Source organism: Phlebotomus papatasi, chromosome 2 (assembly GCF_024763615.1).
Source record: "Phlebotomus papatasi isolate M1 chromosome 2, Ppap_2.1, whole genome shotgun sequence".
Classification (NCBI taxonomy): Eukaryota; Metazoa; Arthropoda; class Insecta; order Diptera; family Psychodidae; genus Phlebotomus; species Phlebotomus papatasi.
The window spans coordinates 70,053,211-70,076,352 of record NC_077223.1 but is presented as its reverse complement, the minus strand read 5'-3'; the positions used below and the strand labels follow the sequence as shown (position 1 = coordinate 70,076,352).

The window sequence follows — 23,142 nt, the reverse complement described above, 5'->3', positions numbered from 1 at the left end:
TTGGTTGCTATTTTGAATTTCGAGACCATTGGGAACTGGGCTAAACCTTAGGTCTGAAGCCGGCCTTACGTCGAACTCTTTCTCAAATGTGACTTAGATGCTATACCTAAAAATACTTTCGCATCATTCACCGTTCATCGGTTTGGAATCGATTTATAAATTACTCAAAAGATTGCCCAAAATAGTATTAAGAGTAATAAAATTGATTTTGAGATAAAAATTACTTATCGGTTCATAACCGGTTCATTACCTATTTACAATCGATTTGAACCGATCCTTAAGTCACTCTTTTTGCCCAAAACATCTTGGGAGTAATATAATTGAATTCCGGATTAAAATTAATTATCGGTTATGAACTGGTTCATTATCGATTTATAACCGGTTGAAATTAAGACAAGCTTGTCAGATATAAGACCTTTCCAATGAACCCATACATGATACTATTCGGTTGGCAAATATGCTCTCTAGAGCCTTTTATACCTTTGACCTTGAAAAATCGTTATAGGGGATGATTCAACGATCTTTTCGTATAAGGGTGAAATGTCAGCCAGGAAAACATTTAAAACATATCGAACTATGAAAAAAATCACATGACGCGTTTTCGAACAATTAAAAAAAAAAACATGGTAACATTCATAACTGATTCCAAAACTTTTACAATAGGTGTGGTTATGAAAAACTACACATAATTCATTGTAATTTAGGTTTATTACCGGATTTTAAAATCCAAAAATAGATTGTTTTAGAAACTCTAGAAAATAGTATGTAGTGATAATACTCTAATTGCACGATGAAATGGAACTCAATAAAATTCTATTAGTATTTTATGCACTCTGCTGAATCAAATGATTTTTTTAGTTCTGTTGACAAATTTAGTGTTCTTTGACTGTTTTATAACCATTAAAATTTTATCTGTACTATTTTCCTCTGTTGGTATGATAAAACTCGAACAAATGTTCCGTATCGTGTCAGTTCAGAATTTGTGAAACAGATGGAACACATCTAGTATCTTTTCTGGTTTATTGAAAATATTGTTTTATGGAGATTTTCTTAACCCAATTCTTTTTTAGAAAAAATTGGAAATTTCTTCCATGGTGAAACGGCTAAAACTCAAAATGGGGTAAAGCAGAAAAGAGCTGAAGAATTTCGTAACAAGGACATTCATCGATTTATGCAAATGCTCATCCTGAAAAGATGGAAAAAGTTTACCTCTTTGTGCAATCCATTAAGGCTGGCGGTTCCGCCCTTTGCCCAGAGCACCGGCAGCTTCATCGCCGATCCGGACAGTGCTGTGGCTCGGGCAGATTGTCCCTCGCCGATCACAATAATTCCAGTCAGTGGCTGATTCTCTGTCTTCTGGCAAAGTGACGTCAGGAGTTTGGCGGAGAATCTACAAGGGAAAAGGTGATGCGTTAAGTGGTGCAAGTCAGGGAATATAACTTTATAAATTATTCATTTTGTCGACACTTTTTGGGAAGAGGGTTGCCTTCCGCCTGATTCATCATGTTCCCAAATTGTCACATTCATGTCTCCCACAAGAAGTCATGTCATCATCAGAGTCACTTTGGAGACTTTGAGATTATGAGAGAAAGTTGTTAAATTCACGGGGAACATTTTCTATCTCTTCGCACCTTTAAAACCTTTAAAACCCATGTCATTACATAAGACACACATTTACGGTAGAGTACCCTAAGAAAGCTCCTAAATGTGCGTGTGAAAATTCTTGAGCTGTGATAGCGTTCAAAGAAGGATAAAAGAATACCTCAGCTTAGTGATCCGTTTCAGGTTTAAGTGATAAAGGGCCACTTTAACTGTGTACACTGTATAAGTGAAGAAGCAAGAAGAGAAAATGCGAAGCACTTTATAGCTCGAAAACTTTTACTTTCATCAAAGTTTTCAGCAGTTATACTCTTGTTTATGAAGCTTCAAATTACATTCAAAAGGAACCCAACAAAATTAGTCATTAAAGTGATAAAGTTAGTAAATTTAAGAATTTAATGTCGCAACCTGCAGAAAATCAGGTAAATTATTTTTTCCATGCAACAACTCAGTACTTGTAAAATAGTAAGATTTTGGCGCTATTGGAGGTAAAGAATTTTATCGAACAAATTTTATTTATTGTTAACATTGAGACTAGTTTGTATTACACAATTCTTAAAAATTAAGTATAGACAGCCGATTTTGCAAACATTCCGTTTGACTTACAAATTCGGAAAATCCTAATTGCAGTTGTACGTTGAATCGGAGAATAAATTCAGTTGTACTGCACTATTGAACGTTTTACGTTTAAGGTTTTAATACTTATTCGTTTATACCGGAACGATTAACAGTGTCTCGATATAGGGTAAGTGCTCATAATTTTGGACAGTTTCTAAATTTGGACACTTTGAGGGTAAAATTGGACACTAAAAATATATTGATTAAAATGATGGATTTTTATTCCAATATTTGATGAAAAATGAATTCTATCTAAATATTTGTTCTTTTTGGAAGATTTTGACACTAAATACGTTAAATTTTGAATATGATTTGAGTTGAAATTGCTTTGTTGAAAATTCAGTGTGAGCAATTGCTTACGAGAAATATGACAGAACTTCGTGGCTTACTTCAGTCTTATTTAGTTTTGGTGAAGTACTAACAAAGTTTGTTCGCTGTTTTTGAGTGATATTATTGAATATTCATTGAATATTGTGTTGATTCACGTTACTGATGATTTGTACATTTGACCTGAAGTGAGATTTGCCTTGTGAATTATATTTTTCGTGTGAAAAATGGGAAATTTTTTAAGACATTCACCAGTGAGGTGATGATTCTTATTTTGGACAGGTGTTTTTCTCACGAAATTTCGTGAAGTTTTAGCTTTTGTGATGACTAGGTTGGACAAATGCCTGGAGAGACAAAGGAGCATCATCTCTACGAAAGAGATGTAGCGAGAAATGCCTTGAAAGGCTCCCGGAAAGGTCAGGGAATGAGCGAATCTGCACGTACTTGGAGTATCGAAGTCAACTCACTTTAATGAATGATATGGAAAGTTTCCGGGCTTCTGTGACATTCTACGTTTCCCTTACATGAACAGGAAGAGGACTTGGTAAGATTGGTTCATCAAATGAAGAACAATGGGCATCCTATTGAGGCGGATTAGCTGTCCAAATTTACAGCCAAGTTGGCCAAATTAATAAACAAGTTGTCCAAAATAAGAGCCAAGGTCACCTCTACTTATCAATTCATTTTTAAACGTATTAAAACTAATTTTAATAAAAATAAGACGATAAATAGCTTGCTAAGTTTCTAAACAACCCTTCTGAAAAGAGAGTAACAAGAAATGTCAATTAGTATAGAAAATATCGCACTTCAAACTTGGAACTTCGATGCTTATAAGCAGACTGTCCAAAATTATAAGCACTTCCCCTATGTGTTTTTTTTCATATCGCAAGCCTACTCAATTACGTCTTTTATAACATGTATGAATATTTTATTAGGTGAGCTTCCTAACAATCTCAGATATTTCATTATATTGATCGAACTCTATCCAGACAACAGTATAAAATAAATTAGACATCAGTCCACTTTTTGACCATTCAAAATTTCCACATTTTAATCCGCATAAACCACATTTTTTAACATATCTTCGCGAATCACACAATGTCTGAAAAACGAAGTCACACTATCTGTCCTGCCGTAAATGTCAAACGTTTACGGCTAGCGACATGACCTTCGAGAGAGCCCCCTGCTCATACGTCGATCCATAATCCATTAGAATTGTGTTAATTTTCTCCCTACCCTTCTTCTTCTTCACCAAAAATATGTTTTTTTTTGGATCTACACTAAGAGAAATCCGAAAAAGTTAAAATAATATTCCAGTAATGTTTATTTTACCCTGCAGTATTGATCCGAAATCGGTGTAAATATTACCCCTTTTAGGTGTATTAGGGGTTAAATTTACCCTTTTTCATGTTAGTTTTACTCTTAGAAAGGTGTAAAATTAACATTAAAAAATGTTGATATATTTTTACATCTAAAAAGTGTTAAGGTTATGAGGAAAAAAAGTCAATCGCACCCCCATTTTTTCCCAGTGTAGATACATAAAAACATGTTGAACGATTTTTTCTGATGAATCTAAAACGGTTTCAATCGGTTATGAATGTTCATATAATAAATCCATTATAATTCAATTGTGTTACTTCGTTAGCTATTATGGGCGATTTTTCGATTAACTTATAAATTGATTTAAATCAGTTGTGAACCGATAAACTCAAAAAGTAATTATGCAGCAGAAAAAACTTTGCAAAATCTTCGAACTCCTGAGCACTATGCTTTATCCCGTATGAATTAGACCTGAAAGAAATTTTATGATGCGAAAATACTTTTGGGGTACCTACAGCATTATAAAAGTCACGAAAATATTTCACATAACTCACATAACTGGGATACTTTTCAACTCCTTTCGATTCAGTTTTACGACTTTCCGGATTATTGTCTATCCTGACTAGTTATATAATTTTCCAGAATAAAAATGTGAACCGAACACGAAAATGAGCTCTTTTTTGTGAGTTTTAGTGTTCTTGCGATGCAAAAAAAACTTCTACTTACCAGTTTAGATTTTAATAAAAACATAAGAAACTTGATGCTATTTAGTTTTCATTTCAACGTTAATTTTTTTTCCAGAAGATAACGCATTTTTTATTCAGAAATTACATGATCCAAAGTTTGATATAAACTAACTGTTTGTTTTTGAACGTTGAAGTGTTAAAAAATTACTGTTCATATCCGGATTCTGTTCGATATTTCCATTATTTTCGTGAAAATATCTAAATTTATTTATTAATAAAATTACATGTTTTCTTTGATATTATCTGCTTACGAAGTGACGTTTTCAAATTTCATATCCTAAATGGTACTTAAGGAGGGCCAATAAGTGTTCCCTTCACTCTACATTTCAATATCCTACTGTACTGTATCTACGTTTGTAAAAAACGCTGAAACGCTGTGTCAAAAAATCCAATTTTTCTTTTACACGGAGATATTGTGTCAATAAAAACTTTTATTTATTTTGCGCCATTTAGTAATTTTTTCGCTAGCTTTCTTCTGTAAAAAAAAGAATGTTTTAAAGCTCCGCTATATGACTTTGCAAAATTTGAATAATCAAACATACAGAGATGTACATAAATATGCACAATTTTTTTTATCTACAGCCATCATGCCACTCTCCATTTTTTTCTATGTGATTTTCTCCAGCAGCGTTTTCATGTTCTTTTCAGGAAAAGTCTTCACTAAAAGCACATGCAAAGTACATTATGCATGAAACTCTTAAATTATATAATGAAAGCTTTGTAGTTAGCATGAAAGCTAATTGCTGGTTCCTTCTCCTTCACAATTGCTTAATTCAATTTAATCTTTCTTGTACATACAAATTCTACTGTCTCGTGGTCGTAGCACCACATTCCTTCTGTCTCGGAGAGCTTTTCTTATGATTTTAAAGGATTATTTCGCTATTACAGATTATATGGTCTTTGTAAGACTTATATACGTGAATAATAAAAAATATCAAAATTTATGTGAGACAAAAAAAGAAATATTGGAGAACATAAAACAATTCTTCAATAAATTAATTTCATAATTTGCACAAAGTAATTTTTTTCTCACTTGATTTAAAGCTATTTATAAAAAAATGGACTAACCCTGTGAAAATGTCCAATGTACTATTTTGTCCAAGCAAATCCTTTGGAAACATAAACTTTCAATAAAAATTTTTCGGACAGTTTTCGTACCTATTCTATGCTTGTTTATTTCTAGAACATAGGACCTTTCATAGTCATTAACCCAGTCGACAGTTGAACATACCCAAATACATCCTTGGAACCCTTGAAACGCCCAAATTCTTACTCCCCTTACACATATGCGAGTAAATATAGGTCTGCTGATACAGTTCCTTTTTTCTGTTAAACTTACTACGTTGTACTTCAACAAGGGAACACTAGTCATCGCGACATTTCACTTCATCAAGTTTGAAGATGAATAAGACATTCAGTTCATGCAGTTCCCCATTTCCATTCTAATTTACTACATATCAAACAGTGCTTCCAGCTCATACAAAGTCAACAAGGCAATCACAATTTCTGTAACATAAAAAATTCTTATGGGCATGTCAACTGGAATAATTTTCTCGCATATGACTTTTGTATCCTTATCCGACAGAACTACAACTCCATTTTACTACTGGAGTATACGTATCTTTAAAATAAATCCCTTAAGGTGATGACACGATTTTGAGACAGTTTACAATCATGACAGTCAGTTGAAATGCTATAGCGAGTCTATATGGGAAATTCCATCTATCTCAAGTCCTTTGCGGATTGCAGATCTGGGTCGAATAAAAACTTTTAAAACTTCTCCTTGAGTTTATGTCATATTTCGACTTCCACCCTTGAAACTTTTTAAATTGATTCTTAATGCTGTAAAAATGTCCAAAAATCTTTTTGGTGAGATTTAAAATGTGAAATAAATTAAATTCGCTAAAAAAAAGGAGTGCCAAAGCATCCCATCTTTACGGAATATTTGAACTCTCCTGGATTATACCCGAAAAGTAGTTTCGTAGGTATTTGTTTAAATAAAAGATCTCCAACGCCAGACTAGTGAACAGCAGATGCTCTAACTAGAAATCTGTATTATTGCAAAAGCTTTTTATCTAAGTCAAAAGACATTGGCCTAAATTACAAGATAAAAGGGGTGACAAAGCGTCCCAAGCTTTACTAAGTGCTTGAACTTATGACTTAAGCGCTATACCTCACTATCGTATCATTTACTGCTTACAGATTCCGAACCGATTTGACCCGATCCATAAATCACTCAAAAGATCGCCCAAAAAAGAGTAGGGGAGACAGGGACGAAATTAGCCACGGATAGTATTAGACAGTTGGGATATTGCAGTTTTCTTTAGAAATAATATTGAGTTAATTACTATTTACTCACCAGACTAATTAATTCCCTCCTTATTCATTGAGATATTTATCAGTTGGATTCAAACATGTTTTCTATAGGTAGGGAAGAACATCATTTGTTGGTTCATTCTGCCCCGATATACTCTAATAAAATCCTTTTAGGTTTAAAATTGAGCGCCGGTTTTGTACCGGCTCATTACCGGTTCAGAACCTATTGAAACCGATTCAGACTTAGGGCAGAATCACATTAACAATAAAATGCTCTCCGTAGCCTCACCGTATTTCGTTAATTTACGCATTTTTATTGCAATTCTTACGCAAATTCTCGATTATCATATTACCTTGTCTCATACTCGGTGGCACTAGATTAAAATAATATAAGAAAAGTGAAGAAATAAAACGAAAATGCGATAAACGGTGAGCAAAAAAAACTATATGAAAAACTGTAGCAAAAAAATCCTACAGTTCTTTTTGCTTACCGTTTATCGCATTTTCGTTTTATTTATTCAATTTTCTTATACTATATTTACCTAGTGCCATCGAGTATGAGATAAGACAATACGGTAATTGAGAATTTGCGTAAGAATAGCAATGAAAATTCGTAAATCAACGAAATACGGTGAGGCTACGGCGAGAATTTTACTGTCAATGTGATTCTGCCCTAACTCTGGCTTGATTTTGTTTTATAATTATTGAGATCGCATTATAGACATAAATGTAAATAAAATTTCCCTGGGGATATATCATAAATTCCAAGACCTTTCCAACGAGCCCAAATATAATGCCATTCGCTAAGAAATACGCTCTCTGGAGCTTTATTTAACCTTTGACCTTGAAAAACAATTATAAAGCAATGATTCAACGGTATTTTTGTATAAGAATGAAATGTTCAAATCACTCGAAGCGTTTTCAAACAATCCCAAAAAACTTGGTTTTGAAAGACAAGAAGAGGAGTGGGAGGAAAATAAGGGGCATGTTAATGATCCCAAGGTTGACTTATGGAGGGTCCCCGAAGGTCTCAAATCTCTATCTCTTATCGTTTGAGCTCTAAGCGTGGTATCGGCCGGACAAAAAAATGGACGGACAAATAGCGTGACGTCAAAAACTCGAAAATTCAGATTTTTAAAATTCTATCAAAATATGACCCATCGAAATAGGTAGGGTATCGAAATATATATAGAACCCCAAAACGAGGAAATATTATATATGCTGCTCTCTCTATGGAGTTCAAGCAGTAAAAAGTATGGTAAAGGATTCCAGTCTTTGCAAAATGTTCGAACTCGTAACTTAGATGTTGTCCCTCAAAAATACATTTACATCATTCACCTTTTTTATCGATTCTCAATCGATTTTAATTGACTGACAAATCGTTCAAAAAATTTCCCGACAGGAGTGATAAAATTGATTTACATAAAAAATAGGCTTCATAGTCGGTTCACTGCCGATTCATAACCCTTGGAATCAGTTCAGGTTTGACAGGAATTTCAAGACCTTCGCAGTAATCCCAAACATGATACTATTTCTCTGAGTGAGAAATACTTTAAATATGTATAAACATATACCAAAAATTTCAAGATAAAAATCGTCAAAAACAGCTCACTTTTGGTCTCCTTTAGGATACCTCCTTATAATGAGCTTGACTTTTTTTTTATTATTTCATATCCATGTTATATTTATTTTTATAAATATCACATATCTTCTTGTTTAAAACATCGTGAAATAAATATTTTTCCGTGAGAATGTTGTCAGTCAGAACATAAAGTTGTTGAAAAAGTTCCCTTTTTCCTTTAACAAATAATGGGTAGGTATAAGCATTTCAAAACAAACATCTTATTTAAGCAGGTGCAATTTTCTCTAGTCTCATGTGTTAGTATTCCCAAGAATCTAATAAAAATTTAATAAATAAAATCAAGATATAAGTTGGTGGTGTTTGCCATAAATTCCATCAGTCGTGAAGTTTTCAAAAATGGTTGATTATATTGAGTGTTATCCGGAGTATTTTGACTTTGAGAAATCCGTCAGATTTTTATTAAGTATTCTCAATTTTTCATTCATACCACAAAAATTTTTATGTGGATATGAAAGAATAATTTTACCAATTATTGAATTATACTTTATTATATCCTCTATTTTTGCAATAATGTACATTGAACTAAATCTCATGAAATTTCTTCTATGGGTCATTACTATTGTTGGATGTTGTCAACTTCTCACAAAGACTTTATGTTCCATAACTCATCCAGAAGAATTTAATACCATTTTTCTGTTTATACGACAAACTCATCAAGTTCACCAATTGGATTTGATCAATAATTTTACAAGGATTCATCTTAAAAAGACCCTCACCATCATTAAGATAATTTTAAAGTAAGTTTTAAAATACTTTTTTAACTGTAAATGAATACTGTTTTAATGAAAATTAAATAGAGTTTTAATTCCAGTATGGTATACGTCTTCAATTGGATTTCTCTCATACTTTATCTACATCGACTCAATATTACTTGCAATACCTGGGATGCCACCCAAGTCCAAACCAAGCCTTTTATGCAACCATTTTCATCAATTTCTTATCCTAGTAATATCAATGAGTATTATTCTAATCACAGATTATGTCCTGATTAGTATTGGTTGCTACTTCATTGCCATAATGAATATTTTTTGCGACATGATCAGATATTTCGATAATTCAAATTTGAGTAATGTTAGAGAGTACCTAATTTATATGTACAAATACCATTGCGATATTCTTGTAAAATTCGAGCTATTTAGTGAAGTTTACTATTATACCTTTACAGCTCAAATTATAACGAGTGTTACACTTATTTTGCCCATATTCTTTTTAATGAGCAGTGAAGATGCTGTTGCGTACATACCACTTTCTATGGTAGTTTTTGGCCAATTTGGGGCTATATGTATTTTTGGAGAATTAATCTTTCTAAAAACTGAAAAGTTTTCTACTCAATTGTATTTAACAAAATGGTATAAATTTAATACAGACGACCAAAAAATGTTACTAATGATGATGTGCATGTCACAGAGACCTTTTGGTCTTAAAGCAGGTGGAATGTACGATATTAATTTTTATATGTTTATTGATGTTGTGAAAATGAGCTTCTCTTTCGGTGCAATTCTCTACACTTTAACCTAGAATTACAACAAGAAAAATTTGATTGATATATTCTGATAACTGGAACATTATTGGACTCAAATTATTTATATTATAAAAATTTTAAGTTGCTATTTCAACTAGTCAGTTAGTAGAATGTTTGTTGTATTAATTTTTGTGTAGTGCTAAGATTTATTTTTATGACACATCGAGAACTTGGATTTCTCAAGAAGGACAAGTCTGAATCAATTGGATGCAAAGAATATAACATTTTCTTTCTTATCAAAAACCTTTTAAATTTTACTTTTATGTAAAAATTAAGAAAATAAAATTCAAACCCGATTATTCTTAATTTTTTATTAATATTTAAATTTACTGCCTTTTTCAATGATATATGAGTTCAAATTAGACATAATAATGATAATTAAAACAAAAGCTTTTACTAATGATTTTAAATGCCCTATATTCTCGCCTTTATCCACAATTTGGTCCAATTTAGATTCAGAGGATAGAAAAAAAAGAGGAAGATTTATTGAATATTTACCCTGAAGGGAAATTTTCAGAGGATAATTTAAAAAATCATTAATCTCACTTCCAGCATGAGGGAAATATTCCCAGTTGATGATCATAATTATAGGGTGAGTTGGGAGGTGTCTTCTCTGACTCTGCGTGAAATTGCGAGTAATTAGAAATTGTCTCGCGTAAGTTGTGATTAAAAAATATGGATGGAAGGAGCAAGTGAGGTCTGAAGAAGTTGATGATGTCGTGTAAGCGAAAACTCATTAGAATGTTTATTCATATTTCCTTGGTGTTTTCATAAATCTATGCGAAAAACTTGAGTATGAGAATTCTCCATCAACGATATTATTTATGGTTCATCTGTCGTTATACATTATCTCGTGCTATTGTCTCAAACATGATAAATGACTCTCAGATACTCCTGGAAGGTGGAGGCCCGGATGGAAGGCAACTGTAGGCCAAGGACAATGAAACTTTCCCCCTAAAGCTTTCTCTTTTGACACACAAAAAGCATGTTCTTGGTTTCTATGAAAAAAATAAGAATTCTGTTTTCCACCATATATAGTATAAGAATCACTTCCTAAAGAATATCCGTGAAAAGAATGAGGCAAAAAAGTCTCATCTTTCAGATAAACTCACCCATAGTCATTAAAAGTGTGAGTAATGTGAAATCTGGAATTTTCTCTCACAAGATGTACCCGCATTCCTCTGCTCCAATTTATTCTAATTACAGAATTATTCAACCTTTCGAAAAGCTCCCCGTGATTCATTTGAAATTTTTTTATCCATATGCACCCTCAAGTTTCTTTCAAAACTATGCAGGAGTCAGGTGAAATTCCAAGAGCATCACATTCACTTAATGCATAGAAAAAAGACTTTTTAAAAAGAATTTTTCCCGCACAGTTTTCACGGTGAATGGATAAAAAGAAGAACTAACGATAAGTCCTGTTGAAATTGTTGTAGCTGAGATTTTTAAAGAGAAATCCCGGTCCAGCTTAATTTAGCTTTAAAAGTAAAGAACTCCATGAAGTAGAATAATCTCGGTGGCTAACTGGCTAAAGGCCTGAATAGACTCAGGTTGATCCTCGAGAATATTCAGCCTGTAAAATTCAGCTTTAAAGATCTATCCCGAACTGTCATATACTGTGGGCTTAGGATCATAAATTAGAACTCCTTTGTGTAAAATTTATTTACCGAATCCATTACTGCCACATATTATATGTTAAATATTCTTGAAGTTCTTAAAAAATTCTTAAAAAATGATGATTTTCTCATCTAACTGCTTTGATGTAAAACATTCATTTTGACATAATTGTTTCAGAAGGATACCTTTAGGATATTTAGGTTTTACTAGTATGCATCCAGCAGTTTCTTGGACTCATCATAAAAATAGTATTTCCGATTCTAATTTAATTTAAATATAATTTATTTGATAGTGCCTCTTACACAAAAAACTTTTCGAAGATTGACCAAAAGTTTCTTGACAGCTCTATGTTCGAGAAACCGGGAAGAAAAAAAATGATAGAAAGGATAACTTTTTGGAATTTTTCTTTTTGAAAATATTAATAGATGTTATTTATGTGTTAAAAAAATAATTAATTTTATTTCATATCAAAAACAATTGTTTTCCAAAAGTCAATCATTTTTTTAATTTTGATCCATTTATAATATTATAATTTTATTAGTTAGTCTCGTGCCTCATATTTCCTGAAGAAAGCCATGGGCCATTCAGTAAGTACATAGAAAATTAATTGAATTGTCCGAAGCTTGAGTCGTCCGAAGGTAGGGGAAAGTGCCTATGCTTGATACGATCCAAGCTTAATAATAACTATTTTTTTTAACTATTCATGGCAATATATTTTAATTGCTGGTCCTAACCCTCACATTACCTAAAAAAAATTAGAATCCTAGCTTTTTTTTCCTAGATTCAGGAAGCAAAAATCAAAAAATGGGTCCAAAACTGTAATTTCGATACGTGATATTTTATAAGTATTTCTTAATTAATGTCGCTGTTCAGGAAAACTATTATCATAGGCACATAGAAGGTTCATCAGTATTAATATTTATGTAAAAATATTTTAACTTGGGGATAATATTTTTGTGGGTGGTGACAAATTCATAAATTCTACCTGTGTCCTTCCTATATTTTAAGAAGAGTCCATGAATGATAATTTTAATGCAGCAACTCTATCATTAAATGTGATTCTTTCATAATTACACCTATTGTAATCCTCCAATTTTATCGACAATTGCCATAACCTTCAACCATGTTGCCTGCATTTTAAGGTTGCAGAGTGACATTTTCATGGACTCAAAGTGAAAAAATGGTTTTCACTAGCGCCCTAACGTCATAAAAACATGGTTTAGAAAAATTACATAAAAGTGATTTTAAAACTAATAACCAGTCGTACAAACGATTTAAGCAGATAGATTAGAGTTCCATCTAAATATTGATGTGAAATTTTTTGTATCCGGTAAAATTTTTGCAGTGAAAATGGGCCTCCGAATTGTCGAATTAATTTTATTATACAGGAAGGCCCCGGACCCAACTTGTATAAAAATCGTCACTGAATTTACATTTTCTTCTTGAAGAAAATCTAAGCATTTCCAGGAACTATATGAGGTGGAATTATGAACTTAATAAATGAGACATTTTTTTGACATAGTGGAAGAATCGCTTCGGTTTGTGTGTTAATCAGAAAATAATCACAAACCTTGGACATTATTTTACAGTATCAAGCACGGGCACTTTCGCCTAGTAGGCTTTCTCCCAGCTCAAAAAATTATTCACTTCTATTTTAGGGTATTCAGAGTTTCAAATGATACAAAATATCTTATTTTATTTTATTTTAACAAATATTTAAAAAAAAAAACTAAGATAAATTTATAGTAATCTGAAAGTAAAGATTGGTAAATGCTATATTTTTTAATCTTATATTTGTTATTTGTGAAAATCAACTTTATGCTTGACTGAACGATGACTGAAGCTGTGACTGCAAACAATTAAAATTGAAATTTCAAGAGTGCTATAAGATTTATTCTGCACAAATGACTATCAATCTACAATTCCGTAGATTTTCAAATACAATCAAGATTCAATAAATTCATACAAACTCACTTGAGCAAAATCCTGATTTTCGATTATAATCATTAGTCAATAGCATTATTGAATATCCAAATGAATGGTCTCAACTGAAGCATATGGCTTTTAACTTATTATTCATGAGAGATTTCATATTTTTAGCACGTAAATATTTTATTATTTCATTTTCCACTAAAATCTCTGGTGTGATAAATAAGCTCTCCATTCGCCGAATTGCATTAGGACATTCACGTTTGCAAACTCATCAATCTTTACCCTCTATTGAATCCTTGGCCTGGTATAATGAAAATTAAAGTGAAATATATCCCCGAGTTCACAAAATATTACCATCCATCGCAGTTTATACACAATCACCCTTTGACATTTGCTTAAATCTTTAATAAGTCACAGGGATCACTTTACACTTTGTTTTCAGGATTTGTGGGGAACACATACAACATATTGGGTCGCAAAGTCCAACAGAAAGTCCCTGAAGCTGTAAATTGCTCCCAGAGGGGACAGTGCTTAAATCTAGGCACAGTGCTCTGTAACTTCAATTAGTGATTGTGACTATTTAATCCCTAAATCGAAAATTCAATTTTGTCCCTCCGAATTACCGATATGTGTTTCACATTTTGGGCTCGCCAATATGGGTGGGAAAGAAATCAATACTTCAGTAAAAATATTATTATCCAGTAGTTTCAGGATAAAAACGAATCTCCATTTGTTAAACGAAACAAATTGCTTTCGGATTATTTTATTAAATGATTGTAATCAACATGAGACTTCATAAGGGTTAGATATTATCAAGGAGAGATTTAAATTAAGAAACCCATCTCAATTGCCAGAGAAACGCTTTGAAAAATCCGAGACATTCTACAATTGCATCGCGAAACTCGAGAAACCAGATAGCGTTGCCAGAAAAATTGAGATTGGGTTACCCCTTGCACATTAGGGGAGACTGGGGCAAAACTTGTCAAAACGCATATTTTATTCTTTCACGAGATCTGAGAAAACTTAAACGTTTTATAATGAGCATATTCTTATAGAAAATTTACTGCTCTACAACATTACAGAAGATTATTTTCCTCTATTTCGACAGAAATGTAATTTTCGAATCATTTTCTAAAAGTTAATTTTGTGGAGATTCTCAAAATTTCTGGGGCAAATTTTGTCAGTCTTCGGATAATTTGTGACGTTTTACTCTCGCAAACGCTAAAAATATCAAATAGACATACTTTTATAGGAAATTTACTCCTCTACAACTTTCTGGAAGATAATGTTTCTCTATCTTAACGAGAAATGTGCTTAAATTGAGCTAATCAGTATTGATATTTTCTGTAAAGGCGTCTACACATTAGGAGCAATTTTCGTCAAAAATTGCGTTTTTGACAGAAATTTGACGTTTCCCCCTACAACGCTGCAGGGAATTTCCTTCAAAAAAGCAATTTTTGACAAAAATTGCTCCCAATGTGTAGAGGTCATAAGCCAAATATTCCAAAAATACGCCTCAAAATTTCATTATTTTTTATTTTATTGTCAAAAGTTACTGTAAAGCTGATTTGAACGGAGGGGAAGTCTGAATTCGTAAATGAAAGCGATTGTTTTTCCAGTTAAAATAATACTTTGTAGAATTTTTCAGAATTTTTAAAATATAAATATAAAAACTATTGAGCACTTAACTTTTCAACCTTTATTATCAAGATTGGTTGTATTGAAAAGATCTTGGAATATCTAGCAAGTCTAAACCGGTTCTAATTGATTAGAGTATCGGTAGGAGTAGTGGCCACTTTTTTATCGTATCGAGATATATAATATCTATTACAAATTTATTACAAAATCAATATCAAGGGCATATCAAGCCTAATAAAAAGTGAGGCTATTCTTCACTTTTCCTTGTAAAAATTTTGCACATATTGCACCGCGACTTAGACAAATTTGCTTGTAGTTCTTGTATTATTTCGGCGAATATTATAAAATATTTATTTTTAGATAGCTTTTAGTGCACGATTTCGAAATATATCGGACTGATAAGTCAATTCTCTTTAGGATTAAACTTGCCATTAGTCTTCAGTGGCTTTATGCAAAAACGTATGGAAAAATTAAATGTCGAGAGGCCCCTGATCCATATAGTACAATAGCACAATATTTAGACGATTTCTGAAAAGTGACGACCTCCACAGGGCAAACGGTTAGAGATAGCGACTAAGAATCTTCGGAGGACCACTCAAAAAGTCTACCATGGGATCAATGGCTCTCATTTTCCCTTAATACCCTCCTCTTCCCCACCAAAACCATGTTTTTAGAAGTGATTGAAAACGCGTCGTACCATTGTTTTCATTTTTGGATATGTTTTAGAGCAGAGGCGTGCAAGAACCTTTGAAACCGAATTAACGTCAAAAGAAACATGTACATCAATGGTCAAAACGCTAACAGAACAAACTTATTTTGACGTTAATTCGATTTCAACGGTTTCTTGCACACCTCTGTTTTAGAGGATTATGTATGCGGACATTTCGTCTATATACGAAAATGCTGTCGAATCATTCCTAATAACGGTTTTTAAATATCAAAGGATTAAAAGGCTCTAATTCTAATTGTTCTAATTGGAAAGGTCTTGCAAGTTTTGAATCGGCAATTACAATCGGTTAAAAACCGATAATGGACCAGTAATAAACCGATTGCTATTTTTCATCTGAAATTCAATATTATTACCCCTGAACTATTTTGGACAATGTTTTAACTGATTTACAAACCGTATCAAATCGGTTGTGAACCGGTAAACGGTAAGGTAGACTGAGGTAATTTGAAACCATTTACAATTTGGGACATTTGAGATTTTCTCACTGTTTTAGAGATTCAAAAGGAAGAAATCTGTTCCTTTACTTCTTAATCGTCTTTTTCTTCTATTTTGCAGTTTTATTTTCTCTTTGCTTATCCAATACAGTGGGAAAATCTCAAGAGTCCCAAATTGTAAATGGTCCCAAATTACCTAATTTTACCGTAAATGGTGCGAAAGTACTTTTAAAATATAGTATCGAAGTCTGAAGTTTGAGCATTTCGCAAAACCTGAAACGCTTTTCTACACTTTTTTTATTATTTCTTCTTAACCAAAAATAAAATTCAATTTCAGCTCAAAGTTTTAAATTATCATAATATAAATTGTATTTTTTCAATTTACATTCATTTTCGATTTCGAGAATATCTAGCACCTATTCTTATAAATTGTCGATTGTAATGAAATAGAAAATCGGGAAAATCATTCCTTGATAATAATTAAAAATGCAAATTGTATTTTAAATCAAACTCACCTGCCGTTCTGTGGAAGATCCACGTAAATGGGCCGCAAAACCGGTCCTTGGGGGCTGCTGAGTGGTGGTCCCATGTCGAGGAGGGTGCGCCCCAGGATGCGGCCCCATGTACGAGCACCACCCACTGCGGCCACCACAAAGTACACGGCATCAGGTCGCTGAGGGAAGACGGGCAAGTCAGCCTGATCTTCACCAACTCCCAGCAGAGCTTCAACTCTGGGTGGGTCTGGTTCCTCGGTATCTGGCGCATTCTTGGTATACTCTGTGCTGGAATTTAGTGCTTCTGTGTCATTGTGATGAGTTGAAAATCCATGGCACAGAATTGCAGCGAGTGACAACACATAAATCGACGATGTGAACATGATTCCTATGTCATGTGTACTGGCACTCTTATCGGGCTCTCTCTGTTCGTCTGGTCCTTCAAGCCACACAGTATCCAATCATTGGCATTTGAGGTAAGCTTACGCTTTTAGCACTGCACCACTTCTAGGGCATTGGATGTGGCGTTGAAAATGGGAGATGGAACAACCTCATCTACACTCTGTGGTTATATCTTAAGCGCTGTTTTTTTTTTCTTCCTGCCTTTAGCTACCACTTCAGCAGAGAAATTGGAAACCAGAGAGAGCACCAAAAGATTGGAAAAACTACACAACACAAATATTATGTCAAACTCTCAAGATGCACCCTCTTTGGGAAATGTTCTCTGAATCTCACACGTATCATAAGTAATCATGCGAAGTGGATGCTCTATCACGATAGCACTCGATCACGTCCATCATCCCTTATTTCTTTACCTTCTATTCGTGGCATTCAATACCAAAATCACCCAATTCACTGTGAAAATGCCATTTTTACCATCATCCATCGCATCTTTAGCTTCGTGATTTTGTTTAGAGGGAACTCTTGTGGGTATTTGTCTGGAAAATCCATCAAAAGTCCCCTAAAACCATTGCTCGATTAAATTTTGCAATTTATAGAACAGATTATACCCCAAAATTCTGGCACATACATCACAGAGTTGATATTTAGTGACACTTTAACTATTTGAATTGAAAATAGAAATAGAAAATACTCCCATATAATCAAAATATCAGCACTCTATAAATTAATTGAAAATTCACAGAAAATAATTCAATTTTTTGCATTCATTCCACAAAATATTCCAAATGTGAACGTCTGTTGGGAAATCTGAAAAGAGAAAATGAGAAATAAAGAGATAATTACGCAATTTCCTCAACCTCGAAATCAATGTGAAAGAGATGAAACTAATGGAAGTGTATTTATAAATTAATTACATTGCTACTTTGCCTCACTTAAGCTGCCTATTTAATTAATGACGGATGTCAATAATCTCATTTCCATCACATCCACAGCCCAAAACTCTCAGCTTATGGGACATGTACGAGATACTAATTGAGAAAATGAAAATCACTGGAAACTTTCCATTGAGAGAGTTCCTTTAAAATATCACTATAATCCCAATCGATTTCCCAATCCTAAATCCCTGTTGACTATTGCTCACTCATAGCGTTCTCGTTATCGGAATTTACAGAGGAAATTGAGCTTTTATGTATTCTCATGTCATGATTTAAGCCTCTTATAGAATAGCGTCCAAAGATCATATTCAACTTGCTACACTATCATCGATTTTCCTTCACCTAAAGATGGTAGAGATGCCCTGTGAAACCACTGGCACCTTTTGAACTCAATCTTATAACTTTCAGCCCTTTCAGCACTGTATGGACATCCTGGTTATAAGAAAAAAAAGTTTCTACTGGTTTGAAGTCAAGGACAGGTTGATGTTAATGAGTTCGGTATAACCAACATTGAATATTTCGACGGTTCCATTCCATACTATTTTATCTCAGAATGACAACATTTAAGGAGAGCCATTTGAAGTTGGGGGATTTCCTATGCTGCCCGTGTAAATTTTTTTTCGAAAAAATTGAATATCTCGTTACCCGAAAGCCGGATGACCACCAAATTTTCACCAGTTGTAGATCTCGGTCCCAGGAACAACATATCTCTCGGAGTAATATAATTCTAAGTCGACTTAGAATAGTATGGAATGGAGCCATCGATTTAATCAAGTGAAGTATTAACAAAGTAAGAGACAGTGGAAACTTCAAATTTATCAATTTCTGAAAAGTAATAGAATATCATAATTCTATTCTCTAATTTTCTTTTTAAAAATATTTTTAAAAAAAAAGAAAACGATGATAATAATTCTAAAAGTCAATTGAAATTGATTGTTAGTGTATTTTTCAAAATGAAAAAAAAAGGTTTAAAAAAATTTAAATTCATTCAGTAATGGTAAATGTACTAGAGGCATTTTATCCTTCAATATAAATGGTTTAGAAGCACTGACGAGGATCTACATCTATACACAATGAAAATTCAAAGAGTATGTACTTGAACAGCAGCACCATAAATCTCTGAAAAGATTTATGTTATTGTTTCTGAAGTTAAAATTAAAAGTGTGGGCTGCACGTTAAATTGCTTATACCATAGTCAACTCAAATCAACGGTTATGACACATTTCACAAAAAGAATAATTTATGAAAAACCTACTCGAAAAAGTGGTTACTGTATACAAGTAAATAATTCAACAAATACTTTATTTATACTTAATATAAGAAGTTTAAAACTGCTTTTAACGTTATCTTAAATGCAAGGAAGAGAATTGAATCTATTATTGTGATTTCAAATTAAAAACTGTGATAATCCTAGATAAGCTTATGGTAGCTGAGATTCTTTACAGATGATCGTGAAGTTATTGCAACTTTGAATCCAGGCGAATTCGATTATGAGTTCAATTTTAAGGATAAAAAATCGCATCGAGCAAACTATTCTTGACGACATAAATGGGTAAAATTGGCTTAACGCAATTCTTTATGTTTCCGTTACGGTTTGCGGAATCTTTGTTTTTTTCTATTTTGTTTTTTACACTTTTGTTTTTCCCAGTTTGTCTTTGGAATCTTTGTCTTCGGTAATTTTTGTTTTTTGGAAACTTTGTCTTTGGAAATCTTGTCTTTCATATATTTTAAATAAGTATATTTTATTAAATAAAATAATGATATTACAATGGTGTTTTTTGAAATTTTTAGTTTCGTCCTTCAGGGCAAAGGGAAATTTTCTGTTTTTGGGAAGTTTTTAGTTTCGTCCTTTGGGGCAAATGAAAATTTTCTGAAAAAAAGGAAAATTTTCGAAAAGTTATAAAATATACTTTTGCAAAATGCGTTACAGACAAAATTTACGAAAATTGTACAAAATGTAGGAAAAACAAGATTTCCAAAGACAAAGTTTCCAAAAAACAAAAATTACCGAAGACAAAGATTCCAAAAACAAACTGGGAAAAAACAAAAGTGTAAAAAACAAAATGGAAAAAATGAAGATTCCCGATCTCTCCGTTACACCTTTAACCCTTTCAGGACGAGTGGGATAGCTGTATTCCAAAATCAAAAACTTTTTTTTGACAATTTAATTTGAGTACAGAAGGTGAGCAAAATATAAGGGTCCCGGTTAAAATCCCGAAAGCCAAAATCCCGAAAGACAAAATCCCGAAAGCCAAAATCCCGAATGGGCCAAAATCTCGAAAGCCAAAATCCCGAATTCTTAAAAGTGTCATAGCTACTCCTACGATTTCACTCGCGCTTGCTGGAGGCAAAGGGAAATCTTCTGTGTCTTGGAAAATTATTCTAAACATTTTCCTCCATATAATTTCATCCCTTTCAAGATTTAAAAAATTCGGGATTTTGGCTGTCGGGATTTTGGTTTTCGGGATTTTGGCCTTTTCGGGATTTTGGCGTTCGGGATTTTGGCTTTCGGGATTTTGGCTTTCGGGATTTTGGCTGCCACCGAAATATAAAAAGTTCCTAGTAATCTGTTTCGTAACCTAAAAGTAAATTCGTAAAAGAGAATCCTAAGAGAATTCGTAACCTAAGTCCTGTTATGTTTTAACGACTTATACCTCGGGTTATACGGGCTTCAGACCAAACACTTATAGCCAATTTCTTATCAGTCAAGATTTATTTAGATCCATTAGGATCTGGAATACCAACAAAATTGCTTTTTATTTAGGATTTTGAGGCCTTCGGAAACTGGGCTAAGTGTCTAGGCTGAAGATCGTTTTACGGGACGTTGAGGGGAGCGAGTGCTATGTATTTTGGATATTACTGTAAAATCCTCGATCTGTGATACAACTTTTCAAAATTTCTTCAAAATCGATCGATAGCAATCGAAGATAAATATAGGTACTCAGGTCAAGATATTATTTAGAATTAGCTTAATTTATAGAATTAGTTTGAGTCAGGTTGTAGCAACAGGGACATGAGGGAAGTGCAAATCATTTGGACAGTTACTGAATAGAGAATTTCTAAAAATTTATCGATTAAATCGTCCGCAGAAGAATTGTAAGGAATTTCGGATAATTTTCGGTAGAGTCCATAACAGAGGCCTCCAAAGATCTTGTAACACACTTCAATAGAACATTTTTAGGAAAAATTGAAAACCAAAAACCTATGCTTTATACGGTTCACCTATGTATACGTTCAAAGACGTAATGACAACAAATCGGCAAGTAATTTTTCTTATCTCAACAAGTTATCATAATTTGATCTTTTACTGTGTTAGGCGTGTTAGGAGTCCTATGAGTATACAGTAGGGTGTGAGAGTTAATTAAAATTATATTATATTTTAGCATCATGTAAATAAAATTAAATTATGTTTAAATTAGGCGTATTGTTAAAATTTATTTTCAACAGAATAAAGTATCATTTATGCATGGTTTTTGATGATGGAATTTTGTAAATATAATACAAAACAATAAGTTGTGCAAATATTATTCTCGTGTACAAAGCTCTCAGAATTTCTAAATGGAGCTTTTTGATTTTTCGCGATATTTTTTTTTATTTATAGCGCATATTCTGTTTACCTTGAGAAAATTCAATGGTGATTGATCTGTATTGAGGACAATTTTCATTACTATAACATTGATTTTCAATTTTTCCTGCTGGTAAAATCAAATTTTGTTAGTAGACTATTCCGATAGCATTTGCATTGTTGCCACTTTACATTCAGCCATGGAGTTCTATTGTCCGGAGGGGCGAAGGGACAAATGACGGTGGACCCTGTACAGTAAATAGCAATGCGATAAAATTGAGCTTTGCTCCTTTTTGCGGCTCCAGGACGGAAAATGTGTAGTGTATTGTGATAGAAAATGGAATGTGATGCTTGGAGGGAACATTTATTGAAATGCTGAACAATACTAAAGTCATTCGGGCGACCATCATCCACCCTCTTTTTTCGGGAGATCCCGCACCAATCGAAGAGATATATTGATGTTCTTCGATACCATCTCACCCAAAAATCACACTATCACTCCCCCGCATCATTCAGTATTTCAGGGATGAGTCTATAGGATTTTCCATTTCGATTTATTTCTGTGCCATAAGTCGTCCAAAAGATTTATGAGCTTTCTTGGAATGTTCGTTGGGTCTCATGGAATTTATGCGGAATGCCTTGTCTTTTTTTTGTGCCCCTCTAATTTCCGCCTTATGAGACGTGATTCGCTCTGTTCATCAATTTTCACATCATTAATTTTCCACACATTCACGGTCAGAAAAATCCATTTTTACCTCAATCATTAATTGGATGAATTAGAAGGCATCATCGTGAATGCTTTATTTTACTTACGAATCTGAAGGAAAAATGCACCGCATACAGACAAGTTCCAAATGAGGGATTTTCCATGGGCAAAAGTCATTTTTCCAGTGAGATAAAAGGGATTAGCTGTGTCACGAATAAACTGCCAGAAACACTTGAGATGGGTTAGTGTGTCTCACACAGTTCTTCTACCAATGTCAATCCTAGAAGTGGATGGAAATATTTCCTTCCACGTGAAGACAACAACTTGGGCAGCAATCCATTTAAGCATTAAGGGTGGGTAGACGACACAAGGCGCTTTTGAGGATTACATAGCGCATTTTGGGTGGATGAAATGCGAGAAAGAGAGCTTTACTAAATGATAAAAGGACCAAAATAATTAAATATGTCAAACTAGAATAATATACATATAAATATATGCAACTCTAATGGTTCTAGTAAAGAACGTTTTAAAGTTTCGCAGTATTTTTTTAATTATCTGGATTACGAGGTTTTTTTGCAAACTTAATTGTCCAGTTCAGG

The 23,142-nt window shown here is 33.2% G+C and overlaps 1 protein-coding gene across 1 annotated transcript in view; it reads right to left on the bottom strand.

Moving 5' to 3' along the window:
- The window catches only part of LOC129801018 (uncharacterized), a 104,912-nt gene that overhangs the window by 27,159 nt on the left and 54,611 nt on the right, over positions 1-23,142 (bottom strand). The window contains exons 2-3 of the mRNA XM_055845773.1: positions 16,957-18,144; positions 1,210-1,390 (exon numbers count right to left, since the gene is read on the bottom strand). Coding sequence (XP_055701748.1) covers positions 1,210-1,390; positions 16,957-17,318 — 543 coding nt within the window. The 5' untranslated portion in view covers positions 17,319-18,144. The remainder of the gene's footprint in view (positions 1-1,209; positions 1,391-16,956; positions 18,145-23,142) is intronic.